Genomic DNA, 20,400 nt, shown 5'->3' with positions numbered 1-20,400 from the left:
TTTATAAAATAAAAAGTTAGCTTTTCAAGTTTGTAAAATCAAATATAGTATAAAACCAGAGGTCAATACTGATTTACACCGAAGACGATTAGGGCCACCAAAGAAAAAGGTCAGAATTCTGAGAAAAAGTCAGAATTCTGATTGTAATCTCAGATTTCAGATTTTTTTTTTTTTTTTTTAAAAAAAACAGTCAGAATTCTGATATAAAAAAGTCAGAATTCTGATTAAAAAAAATGAATTCTGAGAAAAAAGTCAGAATTCTGACTGTAATCGCAGATTTCTGATAAAAATGTCAGAATTTGGAGAAAAAAGTCAGAATTCTGAGATTCCAGTCAGAATTGTGACTTTAATTCTATGTGTAAAATACTGAATTTTAAAATCTTAACCACATGTTTGCAAGTTTTTCTTTTTGTTTTCTTCCCCTGAAAACCCCTGAAGGCAAACTTATCACATGTATGCATCACATGTGCGTCTATGTGAGAGAAAACACAAACTACGGCGGTGGATTTCTTTCTAGAGATGTGTGATGCCACTGCTACGCACAACATCTTGGCATTCACGTGTGTTATTTTCTGCAAAAAAAACAGAAACAAAGTGGCAGTTTTGGTTTCGTACCCATTTCACTAGATTTACTGTTTGAAACATGAGTTAAAGAAAGGCAAAAGATGATTCTTCACATTTCCAAGCGTGAATATATCTAATTGTATACTCCAAGTATTTATGATAAGAGAGTTAGGTTTTCAATAAGAGAAGTAGTCAGAGTGACTCAGTGTGAGTTTATAGAAACAAGTTTAACAATATAACAATTATATATTTATCTCCTGCTTGTTCCAACTGAAATGCACCACATGGACTCCACAACGTAGCAAATATTAACTCATGAAACAGACTTTGTTCTGTGTTACAAATACTACATAATACAGCTCTATTACATAATGATATATTTTTATTATTTGGTTTTTGCTCACGGTATCAAACTTGCATTTATTTAACAAAAGCGAACAGCCTACCCAAGGTGCTCACGAGAGTGACTTGTATAAATTTGTAAAATAAAAGTGTAATAATTGTGTATTAATCTCCAGGTCCCTCCAGTTGAAATGTATCATTAGAGACTCTCAAAATCCTTGCCTCCTTAAAAGCTCACAAGAAAGAAAGAAGCAAAATCACTTAGTGGTAAAAACATCTTTTTGAACTCTATAAAAGAAGACTACGTGCAATCACTCTCACAGAGATAGCAAGTTGAGTGGGTTTTATGCCTAACAGCAGCAGAAGGCTGCATCTCAAGTGATGTTTCTAGAGCACTGACTGCATAACCTTATTGCTCTCCAGTATGACACGGAAACACTATAAATCTCCTGCAGGATTGATTACTGCAATGCTCTTATTTTTGGTCTTCCGAAGAAATCTTTGTTACCCCTGTAACTGCTTCAGAACTCGGCTGCACATGTTGATGACCAGAAAGAGCCCGGATTACACTAATTTTAAGCACTGTCTCTCAGTCAGTGTTTTCAACTTGATTGCCTTTATATGTACCTGTATAGCTACCTTTTTAAAACTTTATTTCATTTTATCGCCAGTGTTTCCGTACAATGGGTTGGCGTCTAATATCTAGGTGGGAATGTAGGTGCAGTAAGGGCATAATGAAGGGGATCTATGTATGTTTTTGTTTATTTTCTGGTTTTAATGTGTACAGCACTTTGTGTTGTATCCTTATTGTATGAAAAGTGTGATATAAATAAAGTTTTGATTTTGATTACATTCATGTATTTAGCAGCTACAGACATGAGGTGGGATCTTGAAGGTGATTTTGCTCGCACAAAATGGCACGTGTGTGCAAAAGAGAAATGACATAAAGCCAAAAAGATCGCAAAACGAGTGCTACATGTACTTATTAATGAAATGCAAATTCCTAGAGTGTATCTGCAGTCAGGAAACAGTCTAGACCTCTGTAATGATACTGTAAAAATAAACAAAAAAGACTTACTGGATAACTTGGGGGAAATTCATTAGTAACCTTTTAAGATGTTGAAAAACTTAGAACATCAGTGGTGGATTCTGTGCATAGAGGGCATTACAGATACAAGTACATGACAGACAGGATGGATGCTTCAGTGGAAAAACCGTCTGGTCCTGCAGACATGGAGGTTTCCAGTGACAAGCTTTTCTGCTGCAGGGGAGTTCGTAACAAGGTCCCTCTGACCTACAGAGAGGAACTGTATCACATCCTGAGGATGACGGGGCCTCTGGTAAATACTGATACTGTCTGCTTACACTTTTCTTCCTGTGTGTCATGTGATACCTGTATCACCAGTGGAACATTTTTGGTATTTGTCTTTCTAGCTGCTGTCTCGAATCCTCAATTACATGCTTCCGTTTGTGGTTACAATGTTTTGTGGCCGTCTGGGAAACGATGTGATGGCCGGCTATGGATTAGCTTCCGCTGTAAGTGGTTGTCTGTGGAGGCTGATGTAAGGAAATCATAAATAAAGACAAAGTTTCCAGGCACCTAGCAGATGGACAATAGATATTACAGCTATGAATTAGTGTTCTCTATATACCTATATTTCATATTCATTTCAGACCATTAACGTGAGCACAGCAGCGACAGGCACTGGTCTGGCACTGGCGTGTGATACTTTGGTGTCTCAGGTTTGGAAACTCATATTTAATTAGTTTTTTTCCCCCTGACCCCTAATTTCCCTTAATGCACATCCTAACTGTAACTATTTCTCACATTCATAAAATGATTAACTATGTCTGTGTGCTGCTTGAAGACCTTTGGTGGTAAGAACCTGCTGCGTGTGGGAGTGATCCTTCAGCGAGGCATCATTATCCTGCTATTGTTCTGTCTCCCCTGCTGGGGTCTCCTCATTAATGCAGAGGCCATCCTCTTATGTCTGGGCCAGGACCGTGAGGTGGCCCGGTAACTGAGCACACAGAACTTGCACATACAACTCAATCTTATTGTCAGTCAGTCCCTACAGGAGTCATATGCAGTACAATAACTTTCAATAACATTTTTTGCCATAAATTAGCTTTTGAGTGGTAGCAGAGCTATCTGAGCCTGAACAGTGTATCTAACTATAATAGCCATTTCTTTAGCTTTGATTGGATCTGAATACATCTGCTTTTTTTTTTACCCAGAATAGCTCAGCTGTATATTACAGCCTTCCTTCCTGCAGTGCCGGTGAGATGTGATTTTTCTCTCTGCTTTTTGTGCAAATTCAGTAGAGACACATATACACACCATTTTTTTTCTTTTTGCTAAATTTAAGCATTTTTGTCATAATTGTTTTTTAGGCAATGTTTCTACATCAACTTCAGGTGTCTTATCTACAGAACCAGGTTTGCTAATGCTGTGTACATAATTGCCTTTTCTTGTAATAGAATCACAGTTTGTTGTCTCAATCAGTGCGATACAGAGAGAAAGGTATGCTAAGCCTTGCATCATCTGGTGTTTGTGTACTCAGGGAATAATATTGCCACAAATGTACACTGCTGCTCTCGCAAATATTGCAAACGTGGTGACAAACTACATCTTTCTTTACTGGCTGGATCTTGGTGTTGGGTAGATATACTCATCTCCACTATCATTTTACACACGCACACACATATATACAGAAAAAAAAATGACATACTGGACTATCTCTGTGTCTTTGCATATGGCTTTCAGTGGCTCTGCAGCAGCCCACACTCTAGCTTGGATTTACATCTGCGCTTTTCTGTTTGTGTACATCTGGTGGAAGAAACTCCATGTATCAACATGGGGAGGTGAGATATTTAAAATGCATGCTCTCTCTGTGCTTGCACTAAAAAGTTCTATATAAACTGAGCGTCTCTCTTCCCCTGCAGGCTGGTCTGCAGAATCACTGCAGGAGTGGGGCTCCTACATGAAGCTGGCCATTCCCAGTACCTTAATGACTTGTTTTGAGTGGTGGGTTTATGAGTTTGGAGGATTCTTTGCAGGTAATCCCTATTTATGGTGTGAAATATATATATATTCAATTATCATGGAATATGTGCAATATACAGGATTAAACCAGTAAAGCCTGCTTCTAAGATAATTGGGTTTAGAGCTGGCAATACAGTCTGCAAAGGCTATAATTTATTCTGTGTCTGTAATGATCAGGAATGCTGGGTGAAGATGAGCTGGCAGCTCAACATGCTGTGATAATGGTGGCTTTCATTACTTACATGGTACTGTGTAGTGACTGCAAATCAGAACATTTCATTGTCGCCTCTTTCATAAAAAGTCTCAAATTTGGGTGATTTATTTAACTTTTTCCTTTCCTTTTTCAAAACAATGAATCCATAGTTCCCTCTTGGTGTTCAAGCTGCAGCATGTGCCCGTGTGGGCAATGCTCTTGGGGCTGGAGACACTGACAGGGCGATTCTATCAGCCAAGATGTCACTGGCTCTTGCAGGTTAGCTAAATGTGTTCTTCTGTGGTGTCTGATATTTATGAGTATTTCAAGTTAGAGTTTTTTTTCAGTATGACAGATTACTTACCTTTCCAGGTAGTTTTGCTGTTGTTGAAGGCCTCTTCCTGGGTGCTACTAAAACAATCATTGGATTCATCTTCACATCTGATGAGTGAGTCTGTGTACCTGTGTACCTAAACACCTGCTTATACAGTAGAAACTCTATACATGAGACTTTGGCTTAATTATCATTACAGAAAAATTGTAGCTCTGGTGTCACAGTTGATGAACGCTTATTGTTTCCTTCAATTTTTTGATGGCCTTGTGGTGAGTCTACCAGCTCTCGTTGTATTCAAAGCAACTATATTTGCAGCATGATTCCAAAGGCACCAGATTCATGTCAAATATGAAATTTGTTTTCCCCATCCCAGTGTGTGTGCACAGGCATCTTCTTGGGTACTGGCAAACAGAAGATACCAGCTGCGGCTAATCTCATTGGATACTACTGCATAGGGCTTTCATTGAGCATCACTCTGATGTTTGTTGTAAAACTAGGAGTGCTAGGTAATTACATCAAGTGGTCATATTTTGTTAGGTTCATAGACATGCAAGAAGAATAAATTGTTGCCTAGCAAGAGCCAGTTATTACAACTGATGCTCAGCGTGATTTCAACAGACCCATTTGTCTTTCTCTCTGCAGGTTTTTGGCTTGGACTGCTCATTTGCGTCATCTTACAGTCCACCTTTTACATCATTGTCATCTTCAAGCTGAACTGGAAGAGAATGACAGATGAGGTATATTAACTGACTAATATAACAATCAAGGTCATGCAGGGACTCAGCTGTTCATATACAGACAGAGATTTGTTGTTTTAATTTTTTGAGGCATCTGTGAGTGAGACAAAGCTGTACGTGAATATGAAAAATTTTGATTTGGTTTTGCAACTTTTCTATTTTTCAGGCTGTGAAACGAGCTCAGAAAAATACTTACATGGCAGCATTAGGCACGGATGTTGTTTCAGACACTGGCCAAACATCAAGCAATGGGAATGTAAGTGGTCCAATCTAAATTGGTTGATGTGTCTTGTTCTACTTTGTTATCAGAGTAGAAGTAGCACTTCTACTACTTCTAGTTTTTTGTTCTATGTTTATTATTAAATTTCATTACATTTATCTTTATTTAACTTAATAAAGTAATGGAAAATACAATTCCTTTAAGTCAGTAGATGGCTACACACCAGTGAGTACCAAGTGCCAAGCGACACAGGGCGAACACGTGGACCACGACCCGAAGAGCAGCCATCTCTCCATCACTCAGCTGATCATCAGGCGAGGCCTCACTATGTTTGCAGCTGTTGGACTTCTTGCTGTGGGAGTAGGTGTGTACTTCCTTGTGCCTTTGCCAGAGACGATACCTGCAAACTCTACAATGGACAGGATTAATAGTACAGATACTCCTGATCAAATCTCCACCAGTGTGATGGTCACATTAGAGAGATAGCGTAAAAACACAGTGTTAAGCTCTTACAGAATGATTGTCTTGGACTGTTTCAGGACCCAACTGTAACAGATGTGATTCAAAAATAAGGTGAATTAATGGTGTTGGGTACATTTCATTTTCTTCAAATTATCATCATTATTAAGTAATAAATGACCTATTTCATCACAAAGTGATGAATGTGTATCTGATTGTTTTATCAGCATTTTGTTTTTAAGAATACATGTCAACAGTTGCTAAGTATAAATCCTGCCTGGAGATGAAAATTAAACTTTGTCTAATGACCAAAGAAACAATGCTGTTGACAGAAATGTAAATAGATGTTCCATTTTAATTATTAAAAAAAAAACATTTTAGGTTGAACTCTTTGGTGTGAATTTTTTTTTTGCTTGTTTATTTGTTTGTTTTTGTCATGGTGAAGCCAAGCTGTTTATGTAGGGGTGGCCAAACTCAGACTGCATGATGTGGGATATAAAATAGAGTCCAGTTATTAATTTCTTTCTCCTTTTTTTCTGCATGGAAAAAATGAAATCATGAATTTATTTCACTCAATTTTTTTTAGAAATATTTTAAAAACATATCTATGTTGCTCAGGTGATAAGAATTTCATGTCTTTGCATTGTTAAATGCAAAGCTGTAAAAAACAGCAGTATAGAAATGTTTCTGTCTCAAAAATAGTTATTGGATCCTGTTTTAAGAGTATGCACTTGTCCCCCTAAAAGCCTTCACCCTCATATATGTTAGGTAGCTCGAGTGTTATAGTAGCTCTGGGTTATGGAGACCTTAGTTGATCTTTCTCTGCTCTGAGAACCTCTATTACCTCTTGGTTCTGCTGTGTGGCCTCCTCCTGGTAGGACATACCTGAAACACCTCACTTCACCCCACGTCCTAAGGAGGACGTCCTGATCATATGTCCAAGACATCTCAACCAGCTCTTTTAAATGTGGAGGTGCAACTACAATCATCCACTTGTTTTTGTGTGTCAAGTCTCTAAGAGATTTATTAATGAAGGTATCAAAAGGACATCCTTCCCCAAGACACTCACAAATGTTTATTTTATGATCACATTTCCCTCTTTACTCCTTTTCTATTGTTAACACCTCTTTGATGGTTGAGTTCTTAATTACCACTTTCAATTTGGCTTGAGAAGGCATTAAGTAAGCTATTTCATGTTTCTAGGATGCTGGATTGTTTAAGAAGTCTGTGAAATACTACAAGAGATTACATTATCAGATTTTCTCCAACAATGGCCTTTTTTTGGTCTACCATTGTGCAAATGTTTGATCTTTGCAGTTCTAAAATCCTGATGTTATTATTTTTGTAAAATTTCCTCAGCTGACCACAACTAGAGGTAGTTACTTGTGTTTTACACACGTTTAATCACCCAGATCAAAACATTCTTGCTTTCAAGTCCTCACCCCCATCTTTGCCTTTGTTGTGGTTGCTGAGTGTTTCTCTCTTCCTTCTCACAATCTGTGTTGTTTCAGCTGGACTTTGTTTTGCTCCAAGGCAGCTGTGGCTGCATCCTTTGCAGCATCCTGGAGTGCAACTAAGATGACTGTGTGAGAGTATAGAGAAAGGTTTTAGTGGAAGAACATACATTAGCATCTGGGGCTGCAGACATGGAGAGGTCCAGCGGCAAACGTTTTTGTTGTAGACGGGTGTGCCACAGGGTTCCTGTGGCACACAGAGAGGAACTGTACCACATCCTGAAGATGACAGGTCCTCTGGTAAGTACTGGGATTGCTCACGTGCCATGATCTTTCTTTAACAGACCACGTAGATGGAGATTATCCTTGCTGATGATACAACAGAAGACTGATGACAGTCTTTCTGTTTTTAAAAAAAGTTTAAGATGTCAGGAAAACACACTTTCACAGATGTGACAATAAAACTGAAACAATATTTGGCACTTTTTACTCGCTGAATAATGACTGCAAACTGCAGGAAATAAACTTGTCAGGAAATCTGTGTACCACGATAATTAGTTGCAGTATCTAATGGTTTATTTTTAAATTACTTGTCATGTAATAGTGGTATCACTCCTGCAACATTTTTGGTATTTGTCTTTCTAGCTGCTCTCTCGAATCCTCAATTACATGCTTCCGTTTGTGGTTACAATGTTCTGTGGCCGTCTGGGAAATGACGTGATGGCTGGCTATGGATTAGCTTCTGCTGTAAGTCATCTGTATGCTCCACTGATGTTTTGAAGCTTACTCGAAAAATGGATTAAATGAAGAAGTAATTACGAGGATGCTGATGGAAGAAAAGGAATTGTTACTTAAGTCAGCAAGATAATTGTCTCGTAATCACTCGTCAACAACACTTATGATTTAATCTATGCTAAGCACTTGACACTTGCTCTTAAGAATCACTCAAGTTTTGCTTATAATAGTTTGCATTCATTTCAGACAATTAATATTACCACTGCAGCAACAGGATTTGGTCTGGGACTGGCATGTGATACTTTGGTGTCTCAGGTCTGTAAAACCAAGTCAACATGATGCTATCATACACTGGAATTTTTTGCTTTCCCTTTTTTCTTGCTGCCATCTTTAAAATGTTCATTATCCTGACAGACTTTTGGTGCTAAAAATCTACTCCGGGTGGGCGTGATCCTTCAGCGGGGCATAATCATCCTCTTGTTGTTCTGTCTGCCTTGCTGGGGTCTCCTCATTAATGCTCAGGCCATCCTATTATGTGTGGGCCAGAACCCTGAGGTGGCCAGGTAACTAACAGCAGCAAATATACAGTAATATTATTGATACAACTGGCATAGATATGGGTACATTTAAACATGAAACCTGATCTTCTCAGGAATAACATCTGTGCATTAAAACCATTTCTGGTTGCCAAAGATTCACTAAACAGAATCACAATACAAATTAAGTGAATGTCAAAATGATCTCAACTAATCGTATAAAACTGAACCAATGTTCCCTCTAATTTTTCATGCGTCTGAGCGAACACAAACTCCCTGAGCGGTCCCTTGGACCACTGTGAGCAACAGCAGACGTGAGCACTGTGGTCACGCCAGCATCGAATCCATCCAAGCTACATGGTTTACTAAAATAATCAAATTGCAGCATTTATGTTAGACTACTTTTAATTAACTGCTTTAGCCCACATACAATGAAAATTAAAAAAAATCTTGTTCATGACCTGTGTAGTATGTTAAAACTATTGGAAGTAAAAATAACTTGAACTCAAATTTTGAAAACACAACTTTCTTTTTTTATATACACTCAACAAAAATATAAACGCAACACCTTTGTTACTGCTCCCATTCCCCATGGGATGGACGTAGAGACCTAAAATTCATTCCAGATACACAATATAACCATCCCTCCCAAACAGTGGTCACAAATCAGTCCAAATGTGTGGTAGTGGGCACATCTGCCATATTGAGATAATCCATCCCACCTCACAGGTGTGCCACATCAGGATGCTGATCTGACATCATGAGTAGTGCACAGTTGTACCTCAGACTGCCCACAACAAAAGGCCACCCTGGAATGTGCAGTTTTGTCTCACAGCAAAATGCCACAGATGCCACAAGCAATGAGGGAGCGTGCAATTGGCATGCTGACAGCAGGAATGTCAACCAGATCTGTCGCCCGTGCATTGAATGTTCATTTCTCAACCATAAGCCGTCTCCACAGGCGTTTCAGATAAATATGGCAGCACATCCAACCGGCCTCACAACCGCAGACCTCGTGTAACCACACCAGCCCAGGACCTCCACATCCAGCAGGTTCACCTCCAAGATCGTCTGAGACCAGCCACCCAGACAGCTGCTGGAACAATTGGTTTGCACAACCAAACAATTTCTGCACAAACTGTCAGAAACCGTCTCAGGGACGCTCAACTGCATGCCCGTCGTCCTCATCGGGATCTTGACCTGACTCCAGCTCGTCGCCGTAACAGACTTGTGTGGGCAAATGCTCACATTCGATGGCGTCTGGCACGTTGGGGAGGTGTGCGCTTCACGGATGAATCATGGTTCACATTGTTCAGGGCAGATGGCAGCTGAGAATGTCCCAGTTCTTGCATGGCCAGCATACTCACCGGACATGTCACCCATTGAGCATGTTCGGGATGTGCTTGACCGGCGTATACGACAGCATGTACCAGTTCCCACGAATATCCAACAACCTCGCACAGCCATTGAAGTGGAGTGGACCAACATTCCACAGGCCACAATTGACAATCTGATAGACTCCATGCGACGATGTGTTGCACTGCATGAGGCAAATGGTGGTCACACCAGATACTGACCAGTTCTGGGTCCCCAGACCTCCAATAGCGCAAAAAACTTCACATTCCAGGGTGGCCTTTTGTTGTGGGCAGTCTGAGGTACACCTGTGCACTACTCATGATGTCAGATCAGCATCCTGATGTGGCACACCTGTGAGGTGGGATGGATTATCTCAATATAGCAGATGTGCCCACTACCACACATTTGGACTGATTTGTGACCACTGTTTGGGAGGGATGGTTATATTGTGTATCTGGAATGAATTTTAGGTCTCTACGTCCATCCCATGGGGAATGGGAGCAGTAACAAAGGTGTTGCGTTTATATTTTTGTTGAGTGTATATATATAAAGCTCTGACTTGTATTATGAGCAGAGATGGGCAGTAACGCGTTACTGTAATCCGATTACTTTTAAGTAAGTAATCAGTAATTAGTTACTGATTACTTTTTTCAAGTAACTTGACCAGCTGATTATGAGTATGAGTCTGTGGTCTGGGAGAGAGTCCTGTAACTCTCTGTCTGCAAAATACAGTATATAATGACCAATGTTGGGCAGTTAATTAAATAGTTACTTCTTCAAAAAAAGTTACTGAGTTATGCAAACAACAAAGTTTTTTGCAGCTGTTTACCTAAAAATGCAACCAAGGCATTTTTTTAAATAAATATTTCAAACCATTTACAGAACAATCAGCTGTTCTGCATCAAATCTGATGCCACACAAATTATTTGTGTCACTCCAAAAAATAATTTCTGTCCACTATGAGATAAAGGAGAACAACAGCCTGATACCTGCAGGCCTGACAACAGGAGATGTATCACTCCTGTAACACCTGTAACATTCAGTAGTCGTCTCATTGTTCTGACACACACAACAAAACTATTGACTACACTACACACTAACTACACAAGATTTGCGCTAAACGTCGCAAATCTCTCACATCTTAAAACACCGCCGCCATTCCTAAAACTTGCCCCCTTCCTAAACAACTAAATGCCATGTTGCCATATCATTTTTTGATTATTTTTATCATAACTCTGGTTTTACGTGGCCCATCAACACAATTTAAAAACTGGTATAAAGTTCACACTTTTTCTGTCAGTTGTTCCGTCTGTCCTGCTCACATCTCCAATGGTTGTGCACATTGTCATTAACGTGGCTTCACTCCACATCAGCCACGCCGCTTTGCTAGCTAAAACACCAGTGTCGGCACATAAGGACGCTGTCATAGCCTGTCAACGACGTTCATTAGCTGCGTATATACGAATGTGAATCGCATTATTGGCTGGCCTATGGGATAAGGTGGCATCGTTCTAATTCCATACGGGAGCAGCCAGTCACTTACTGACTAACACCGCAAAACAGAATTGTTTAAGTTTTAATTGTAATTTCAATTCAGGTTAGATTTTTTTTTGTTGCCAACACAGATTTTCTGTGCGCAGAGACCATGCCAGCAGAGCGCAATTGCGCACGCGCGCAGCTTAGAGGGAACATCGATCACAGTCATTCTGATTACCTTTTTGCTTTATTCAAGGAATTACCAAATATGTCTTAGGAGCTTCACTAGCTATGCTCAAACTGCTCTTGTTAAGGTCTCAAACAATCTGCTGCTGACTGTGTGCTCTTCTCTATTTTCATTCTCCCTGACCTCATCTCAGCCTTGCATATTGTGGACCAGAACATTTAATTCAGTCAGTCTAAAGAACAGTGCTGGTATCAGTGATGTGACGCTGGATTGGTTTATGTCAGGTCTATCAAACAAGTAATTTTCAGTAATGACTGACAAAGCCTCATCTTCTCATTCAAATGGATGGAGTTGATTTTCACTGCTATGCAGGCACAAATGTCCTATAATCTGTTACCGCTGATGTCTCACATATTAGGTCCTGTCTAGCTGAATTAGGAACTGGATGTCTAAAAACATTCTAAACCTGAATGATCATAAAATTGAAGTAATTATAATTACACCCTCGTCCCCCAGCACTAGCAGCACTTTTGATCTTTTTTCTAATCTGGGTCTCCTACAGTATTTAAAAATGTCTGGAGAGAGACTCATAACCTGGGGTAATTTTGGGTCCAAGCTCTCTCTTTTATATGCAGGTGTTTAAAGTTATGCAGTCCTGTTTCATTCCGCTTAGGCAGATATCATTCCTATCTCATTTTGGTTAAGGTCATCCATGCTTTTATGTCCTCTGGACTTGACCACTGTAATGCACTTTATTCATCGTCATAACATAAATAAGATACAAATAATTCAAACTGCAGCTGACAGGCTTTTAACAGATAGCAAAATAAGTGACCAGATGAAATCAGTCTTTACAGCTCTTCACTTCCTACCTGTTAGCCTTAGAAATGATTTTACGGCTCATTTTTGAAGCCTAACTTTGTTAAGCACCTGTCTGCATATCTAAGCTGCTGTATCCATATGAAACTTCCTGCTGCCTGAAATATTCAGACATGCCTGATGCCTCTGCCTAATGACCTCAGGCTTCTTCTAAATGCATTTTTACTTTTTGGCTTTTTAAACCCACTAATGTCTTACTGACCAAAGCAACTTCTTTAATGAGCAAGATTGCATGAGTACTGGTTTCTCTTCAATTTGAAATTGCTTTTGTTTCTACTGAAATTATTTATTTTTAGTTGTTTGTGTAGTTCAGTACAACTTTATTTTGAAAAGGCCTTTATGAATACATATAAACTAAAATGTAAAATGTACTAGATGTACTCACATGCACTTCTTGCTTTCAGAATAGCCCAGCTGTATATCACTGCCTTCCTGCCAGCTGTGCCAGTGAGTCGCTGCTTTTCTCCTTAACCTTTATACAAACATTCAAAACCAATGTTTGACGTTTTTTGTGCTGTGCAATAATTTATTATTCTTCCATAGGCAATGTTTCTACATCATCTTCAGGTGTCTTACCTGCAGAACCAGGTACATTTCTCTATTCCGATCCCGTACTGGTTTTACAGATATCGTAAATGTTTCTAAAACTAATTACAATTTTGGTGGAAAAGGAAATGTAATCACGCTGACTACATTTTGTATTCTCAGGGAATCATACTGCCACAAATGTATAGTGCTGCTCTGGCAAACATTGCAAATGTGGTGACAAACTATATTTTTATTCACTGGCTGGATCTGGGTGTTAGGTATGCGAACTCACACTCATATCACTTTAATGCTTTAATTCTGAATAAAAGAATTTAACACTGATATCAACCCAAATGTCTTGCAGTGGCTCTGCAGCTGCAAATACTCTGTCTCAGATTTACATCTGTACTTTTCTGTTTGCTTACATTTTGTGGAAGAGGCTTCATGTAACAACATGGGGAGGTATACTGAGAACAGTGATGATCTCATGCACCATCTTCTTCTTTTCCCTAGTTTTATATAAATGAGCGTCTCTCTCCCCCTGCAGGCTGGTCTGTGGAATCACTGCAGGACTGGGGCTCCTACATGAAGCTGGCTATTCCCAGTACATTAATGAAATGCTTTGAGTGGTGGGTTTATGAGTTTGGGGGATTCTTTGCAGGTAATCCTTTTTTTTTCCTTTTAGATGATCATAGACAATCTAAAAATATTTGAATCATGCCTGCTCTTTCTTCTTTGTCTGTAACAATCAGGAATGCTGAGTGAAAATGAGCTGGCAGCCCAGCACGCTGTCATGATGGTGACTGTCATAACATATATGGTAAGGTTTAATCACTACAAATCAGAGAATTAAATTCTCCCTTTAAAATATTTCTTTGGTTGCTTTGAACCACCTGAGAGCAAATTTTCTCCTATACTTTTTTCATAATAATGAATCCATAGTTCCCTCTTGGTATTCAAGCTGCGGCATGTGCCCGGGTGGGTAATGCTCTTGGTGCAGGAGACACCGGCAGAGCACTCCTAACTAGCAAGATGTCCCTTACTCTTGCAGGTCAGTTAGAAATGTATCGTGATTTATATTCGTTTCCCATAACTTTATTACCGTTATACAGATTTTGGAGCTCTTGTTTTCTAGGTAGCATTGCAGTTGTAGAAGGCCTTGTCCTTGGCTCCGTCAAAACAGTGATTGGCTTCATCTTCACGTCAGATGAGTGAGTTCAGCTGCATTCACATTTCAATAACAGTAATATTCCTAAACACTGTTGTTGCATTCAAAGATTGGCAAGGATGTGCAAAACCTTAATTAAACCTTTTCTTTCAGGAAGATCATAGGTCTGGTCTCACAGCTGATGAATGCTTACTGTTTCCTTCAGTTCTTTGATGGTCTCGTGGTGAGTTTTAGTTACACTTGGCAGCGCGTGTATGCTCCTAAAAGCATGACAAGTAAATCTAATATAAAGTTTATCTCTGTTTCATCCAAGTGTGTGTGCACGGGCATTTTCTTAGGCACAGGGAAACAGAAGATTCCAGCTGTGGCTAATTTCATTGGATACTACTGCATAGGGCTTTCTCTAAGTATCACGTTGACATTCGTTGCAAAACTAAGAGTGTTGGGTAATTGCACAAAGTGATGCTTTTTTTGTAATTTACTAAAATGAGCTTTTAAAGTGAAGCTTGCCTTGCACTTAAGTAATTTGTCATTTTCTCTGCAGGTTTCTGGCTTGGACTGCTTGTTTGTGTCATTTTACAATCTACCTTCTACATTATTGTCATCTTTAAGTTGAACTGGGAACAAATCACTGAGGAGGTATCATATGAAAACAACCAATAAAGATACTGTGCCTCAAATTGAAGATCAGTTTATACTTAGCTTCCAAGACCCAAAAAATATTAATGAATCTATTGCTTACACTGACTTTTCATATTTACAGGCTGTGAAACGGGCTCAGAAAAATCCTTCGTTATTAGGAAGAGCTCCCGTGACAGGCACTGTGGAAACCAGCACCCAAGATCAAACATCAAGTAATGTGAGTCTATGTAACAGTGAAAGTCAGCAATAGCAACAATTAATCTAAATTTCTTGACATAGTTTTGTTTTTCTTAAACCGTTCTTGATTACATTTATATTATGTTTTTTTCCATTACTGACATATATATATAGTACTGTGCAAAAGTCCTGAGCCACCCTTTGCTCTTTTGACATGACTTGCTTTTCTACTCATTTCAGTCCTTGTACATGGCCATTTTCAGAGGAATGATTTCCTTGTATTTGCTAAGTCACTTTGCACTTACCTATGAATCATGGAAGCTTTAAAAGGAAACTTTTTTTAGTCTTGTGTCAACATAACAGCTAAATTAGCAAAGAATGGATTTTAAATTGTATCTGTACCCATTTTCCCAGCAAAATATTTTTAAAAAGTGGAGAAATTAGATTTTCGCAGAGTACTATATACTATTGCAGTGGTGGATGCTCATATTCAACATGGCCAGATTTTCAAAGAGTTAGTAACCCCTATGTGCTAAAAGCTCAGTTTTCACACTTCTATATGCTGGATTGATTGCAGATGGTTTTTTTTCCCTTTTCTTTGCTCTGCATGATTGCAGTGAGCACAGCACGTCCTTCATACAGATACTTCATGCACACAGGTTATGACCACAGCAGTGTGACCAACCTGCTGGTGTTTTTGTTTCATTTTTCCTAGCTGATGGATGGCTATATGTCTGTGAGCACTGAGTGCCAAGACAGGGGCACTGTGGTGCAGGATCGAGATGTGACACAGAAGCTGAAGGGCAGCCGCCTCTCCATCACCCAACTGATCCTCAGGCGAGGCCTCATTATGTTTGCTGCAGTTGCACTTCTTGCTGTGGGAGCAGGTGTTCACTTCCTTGTGCCTTTGCCCGAGACCAACTCTACTGTGGACTCGATCAACACTACATATACTCCTGATCAAATTTTCTCCACCATGTTGGTGCCAGATGAAGAGTCAGAGTGAACAATAGATAACTGCAATGATTCTGTTTAATGTTGTAAGAACAGAAAATCTGATGTTGCCTTCTCAAACCAGTTTTAGTTTGATTTGTTTGTCTCTGCAAGGTGTTGTAGACTGAACACAGGCAAATATAATGCTCGTTCATTGATTAATCAAGAGACCATTCATTCATTTCCTGCTCGTCTGCCTTTGTGCCTGCTTGTGCCATCCGTTACTGTCTGCTTTGTAATGCAAATGCTAGCATATTGCTGAGACCTCCCAGAAAAGCAGCACTGGAGTTATTTCCCTGAACGAGACAGACATTACTCATGTTCAGGTAGCCAAGTTGGTGATAAGTAGGTTCAAAATAATACCAACAGCCAAGATGAACAACATGAAAGCTAGAGCCAAGCCTCTACGCAGAACCAGAGTCCTGAAAGAGAGCTCTCCTTCAGCTGTCCTCACTGTTGTTTCCACCTGAACATCCATCAGATCAATGGTGTCTGCTTGACCCACTGAGTTACCAGAGTCTTCTAGTTGGGTACCTGGACATAAATATATGCAAATGTTCCATGTTAGGGATCATGAAATTATAATTGTTATTCAAAATATTGTTCACAGTTTGGAAGTTTTCTATATTAATTGCTGTATAATCAATATCTAAAATCTCTGAATTGTTTTTTGTTTGTTAGTTTTTTTTATGGTTCTATCTGCTGATCCAACTGAGTGCTTTTTTAGTGTTGCCATAGATTGTGAAGTTAAAGATGTTAAAGGACATTTAAAAAAGATGAAGATCTTGGTTTCTGATTGTTTAGCAAATACCAATTTGCAGACAAAAATTTGGACTTTGAACATTTCATACTTTTAGACCATGCATGATTAAAAAAAAAGTAGTAAGGACACTTACTACATACAAACATATCAAAATGACAACAATAATAAAATAGCTATAAAATATGTTATAGACCTTTAAAAGTGTTAAATGTATTTACTTCTACATGTAGATTGTGCTTTTTTAGTTTACCCTGTCTACAGCAACTAAAGCATGACACTTTTAGGATTATTGTCAAAGATAAATTGTAAGTCACACCACTTGGTGAAGTGAAGGTAGGAAAAGATTTTAGCCTTTGTTTAATATTAAAGAAGTTACTGGTGACATAATGCTGTCCTAACCTTTCCGCACTCAACACATTTTATTGTGGCTTGAATATGACAAAGGTAGTTTGCACATACATATGGAGACATTGTTGCAATAATCAAACTAAAAACAACATAATTCATTTCTGGTGGCGCAGGATACATTTGTCGCAGGTTTTGCGACAAATTTGTCCTGCGTCATTTTTGGGTCCACAATGTGGTTATTGAAGATTTGGGGACACAACAGTCTGTAAAATCTTTTTGAATAATGTAGATACATAATTCAAATACACAAACAAGATTCATTAAATATTCTTCGGTATCTTTTAAACTCTGTATGTTCTACTTCCACACAGAACTGTTTTGTTTCTCGTGATGAACAGGATAAACACTTTTCAGCCAAATTAAATAATTTGTGAAAACTGTCCCTTACCTGTGTCTGTGGAGCTTACATGCACTCCTGCTCTGATCTGAGCCTGCAAGACGAATCAATGCGTGATCCTTTAATCATAAAGAGACAGCCGAAAACTACTGAAAATTAAATATTTATCCTTAAACACAAACCTCAACTGTGACATTTTTCCAGTTCATTCTGATTAGATAGAAAATCAGGAATAAGCATTGCAGGAACACACAGGTTAACAAGCCTGTCCACAGACCTGAGGAAAACAAAACATGTTTTTCTTTAAGAGGAGGAAGGAGATGTTGATGCTGTGGTAGAAATCAAATGAAAAAAAGAACTGTAGGGACAAAAATAACATGGATACAAACAGCTGATGGTTGAAAACATCTCACCCATGATTCCTAATTTGGCTGCAAACATCAGTGACACTCCAATCGGAAAGCCAACACCATAATATCCCAAAATATTGCAAATAGCTCCAACTCTCTGTTTGCCTGCTCCTCTTATTATGCCACACACGGCAGCCTAGTGACGCAAAAAGGATAAAGACATGGTTAAGTACCCACAAACACATACTTTATGGGATGTTTCTGGGGTATGGCAGATACTCACAGATGTTGCATCGAGTAGAATGAAAGGAGCATAAAAAGATAGGACATCTGAAACCCTTTGCCTGATTTGTCTGAAAGAAGAGAGTCTAAATTTTTAAAGTGAGACTGGTGAGTTTGTAAACACATGTTTTTGTGTAATTTGAGCCTTGTGCAACATTATACAATTATGCTGTCTTAGGAACAGGAAATATGTAAATAATTATCAGCACAGCTGAGTGCAGCTACCATAAACCTTTGTGTCTATATTCAGTATAAGAGAGATTATGTAAGCGAAGGATGACAGTAACTTATGTAAGGGTAAAAGGTCGTTTATGAGGCCTGCTATCTCCCCTAGACTTGATACTGAAATTGCATGTGTAAGTGTAACCCATGCTGGTATTTCCTTTCTTTTTTCTTTTAAAGTAACAACTGCTGCAATTTATAAAACAAACAAAAAAAACATAAAATTATATACGCACTCATCATATGTAAAAACATAAGAGATGTGGTCCTTTAGGCTCCCGATGAGAGTTGACAAACATATAGACACTGACACTGCAGTAAAGACAGAAATATAATTAAAGATTTACCTTTTTCGGGAGCAACATGCCTTAACAGTCTTTTTCCTTATAGGATCGAAACCCTTTCTCGAGGGCACATCATAGGTAGGTAAAGAGAAGTGAAAATATTCACGCTTTCTGCTAACATTCATAATTACAGAGACTGTTTAAAATTTCTAAGCTACTTTTGTGCTTCCTTCTGGAGAGCAAAATTGGAATTATGCAACATTAAATTATGTAATTAATTACCTTTAATTGACTGTCTTTAAAATATTTTCAAATGAATATTAGACAAAAAACTAACAAAAAAAAACAAAACACACGGCAAAGAAATAAACATTGATGCATTCTGACCTGCACAGAACATTGACATCTTAGCAGACAGCTTGGCCTGCTCCGTTTCTCCACCTCCCAAAGCATTTCCAACTCTTACACTGCCCGCTATGCTGAAACCCAAAGGGAACTAAAAATAAAAAAGTTGTTACATTGGATGGATGTAAAATGAGAAAATTCTTTATGAATAAAGTTTTTTGGCAGTGCAGAGGGTTTGTTCACATCAAAAGGGCTCACCATGTATGCAACATTTGCCAGTTGATACACAACTGACTGAGCTCCGAGTTCCACTTCATTTATGAGACCTGTCAATGACAGACAGCGGATAGATTTCAGAGCTGCTTTTCTACAGTCAAAGGCATCCCAAAGTGGCCTGTGGCATTACCTGCTAGAAAGCCTCCAATCTCATATGTCCACCATTCAACACATAGCATGACCATGCCAGGGACAGCCAGGTGGATGTATGAGCCCCAGTCCTGGAGGCACTCTCGAGACCAACCTACGTAAGTGTTTATAAAGTAGATGTTAGCAATTCCAAATGTATATTTAAATTAAAGTGCATACAAAAGCAAAAGAAATAAAATACTTTAAAAATTCTCTCAAAACAAATAGTAGTCATATAATAAACCAATAAATCATTTGTCAACCTGCTTTTCTACCACATGATTTAAAGCAAATCTCAATACGCTAATTTCCAGTTCTATAGTGTGGGATTATAATATTATTTTATGCCATGTTAGACCCCTAATTAAAGATTGTGAATTATTATGTAGTTTTAGTTTGCATTATTCTCCTGAATTAGAAGAAGGTGATAACTATTGCATTTGTTAAACTGATTTGCATTACATTAGACTGCTGATTTATTGTGAATGAATGATATTGTTTTATGATGCATGATACTGCTGAGTTATAAGAAACGCTGTTCGCAGAAAGTCATCGCCTTATTTGTCTGATTAGAAGAGAACAGAACATACTGGAGTTTTCTGCCCCATCTCAGCAGGAGCAGATAAACGGGGAGCCAAGGTCGTAGCTTAGGCGCCGTGTGAGAGAAAGAATGTGAATGTTTAGGCTTTTATGATTAGGTGGGGGCCACTAGAGGCTATAAGAGGTTGATCAATGCTCCACCATTTTGAGATCTGATGCTGTCTGTTGGCGAACAGGGTTAGTTCAGTTTGGCTTGACTGTGGGGTACAGAGCATCCTGGAATAAGCTAGGAGTTAGAGTCTCCTTACTGTGTTGAACGGTATCTGCGCTTTTTTGGACACTGTTAAATTGAGTTAGGGACTTTAGAGATGAGGCCAGATACAGTTAGAGTCTGATACTGGTTAATTGATTACAAAAAAGTTGGACTTTCTTCGGTTG

The 20,400-nt window shown here is 38.8% G+C and overlaps 3 protein-coding genes across 5 annotated transcripts in view; 2 read left to right on the top strand and 1 right to left on the bottom strand.

Annotated features, from left to right (window-relative positions):
• Window positions 1-2,087: 2,087 nt before the first annotated feature.
• Window positions 2,088-5,927, top strand: LOC146654358 (multidrug and toxin extrusion protein 1-like). Its single transcript, XM_085379718.1, has 17 exons — window positions 2,088-2,246; window positions 2,341-2,442; window positions 2,581-2,649; window positions 2,775-2,923; window positions 3,145-3,187; window positions 3,301-3,345; window positions 3,471-3,568; window positions 3,674-3,771; window positions 3,853-3,966; window positions 4,130-4,197; window positions 4,316-4,424; window positions 4,518-4,593; window positions 4,679-4,748; window positions 4,853-4,985; window positions 5,122-5,216; window positions 5,383-5,472; window positions 5,641-5,927. Exons 1-17 carry the CDS (start codon window positions 2,088-2,090, stop codon window positions 5,920-5,922), a joined length of 1,800 nt encoding a protein of 599 aa, XP_085235844.1. The 3' UTR covers window positions 5,923-5,927.
• A 1,578-nt stretch (window positions 5,928-7,505) lies between these two features.
• Window positions 7,506-16,205, top strand: LOC146654357 (multidrug and toxin extrusion protein 1-like). 3 transcript variants are annotated; one of them, XM_085380073.1, is made up of 17 exons: window positions 7,506-7,649; window positions 7,995-8,096; window positions 8,331-8,399; window positions 8,499-8,647; window positions 12,923-12,965; window positions 13,062-13,106; window positions 13,227-13,324; window positions 13,411-13,508; window positions 13,594-13,707; window positions 13,799-13,866; window positions 13,989-14,097; window positions 14,182-14,257; window positions 14,368-14,437; window positions 14,528-14,660; window positions 14,759-14,853; window positions 14,978-15,073; window positions 15,749-16,203. In XM_085380073.1, the coding sequence occupies exons 1-17, from the start codon at window positions 7,542-7,544 to the stop codon at window positions 16,037-16,039; spliced, it is 1,764 nt and encodes a 587-aa protein (XP_085236199.1). In that variant the 5' UTR covers window positions 7,506-7,541; the 3' UTR covers window positions 16,040-16,203. The 3 variants fall into 3 exon arrangements, with proteins under 3 accessions (XP_085236199.1, XP_085236197.1, XP_085236198.1); XM_085380071.1 differs by having other exon boundaries at window positions 14,368-14,660; window positions 15,749-16,205; XM_085380072.1 differs by having other exon boundaries at window positions 13,989-14,257; window positions 15,749-16,205.
• The window catches only part of slc47a3 (solute carrier family 47 member 3), a 22,168-nt gene continuing 17,972 nt past the window's right edge, over window positions 16,205-20,400 (bottom strand). The window contains exons 9-17 of the mRNA XM_085380074.1: window positions 19,424-19,537; window positions 19,276-19,343; window positions 19,060-19,168; window positions 18,625-18,700; window positions 18,168-18,237; window positions 17,948-18,080; window positions 17,717-17,811; window positions 17,586-17,628; window positions 16,205-16,560 (exon numbers count right to left, since the gene is read on the bottom strand). Coding sequence (XP_085236200.1) covers window positions 16,349-16,560; window positions 17,586-17,628; window positions 17,717-17,811; window positions 17,948-18,080; window positions 18,168-18,237; window positions 18,625-18,700; window positions 19,060-19,168; window positions 19,276-19,343; window positions 19,424-19,537 — 920 coding nt within the window. The 3' untranslated portion in view covers window positions 16,205-16,348. The remainder of the gene's footprint in view (window positions 16,561-17,585; window positions 17,629-17,716; window positions 17,812-17,947; window positions 18,081-18,167; window positions 18,238-18,624; window positions 18,701-19,059; window positions 19,169-19,275; window positions 19,344-19,423; window positions 19,538-20,400) is intronic.

Source organism: Rhamphochromis longiceps, linkage group LG14, assembly GCF_057381845.1.
Source record: "Rhamphochromis longiceps isolate RC_006_pf linkage group LG14, R_longiceps_female_GT1.1, whole genome shotgun sequence".
NCBI classification, from domain to species: Eukaryota; Metazoa; Chordata; class Actinopteri; order Cichliformes; family Cichlidae; genus Rhamphochromis; species Rhamphochromis longiceps.
Note: the sequence above shows the minus strand (reverse complement) of the source record. Positions and strands in the feature narration are given on the sequence as shown.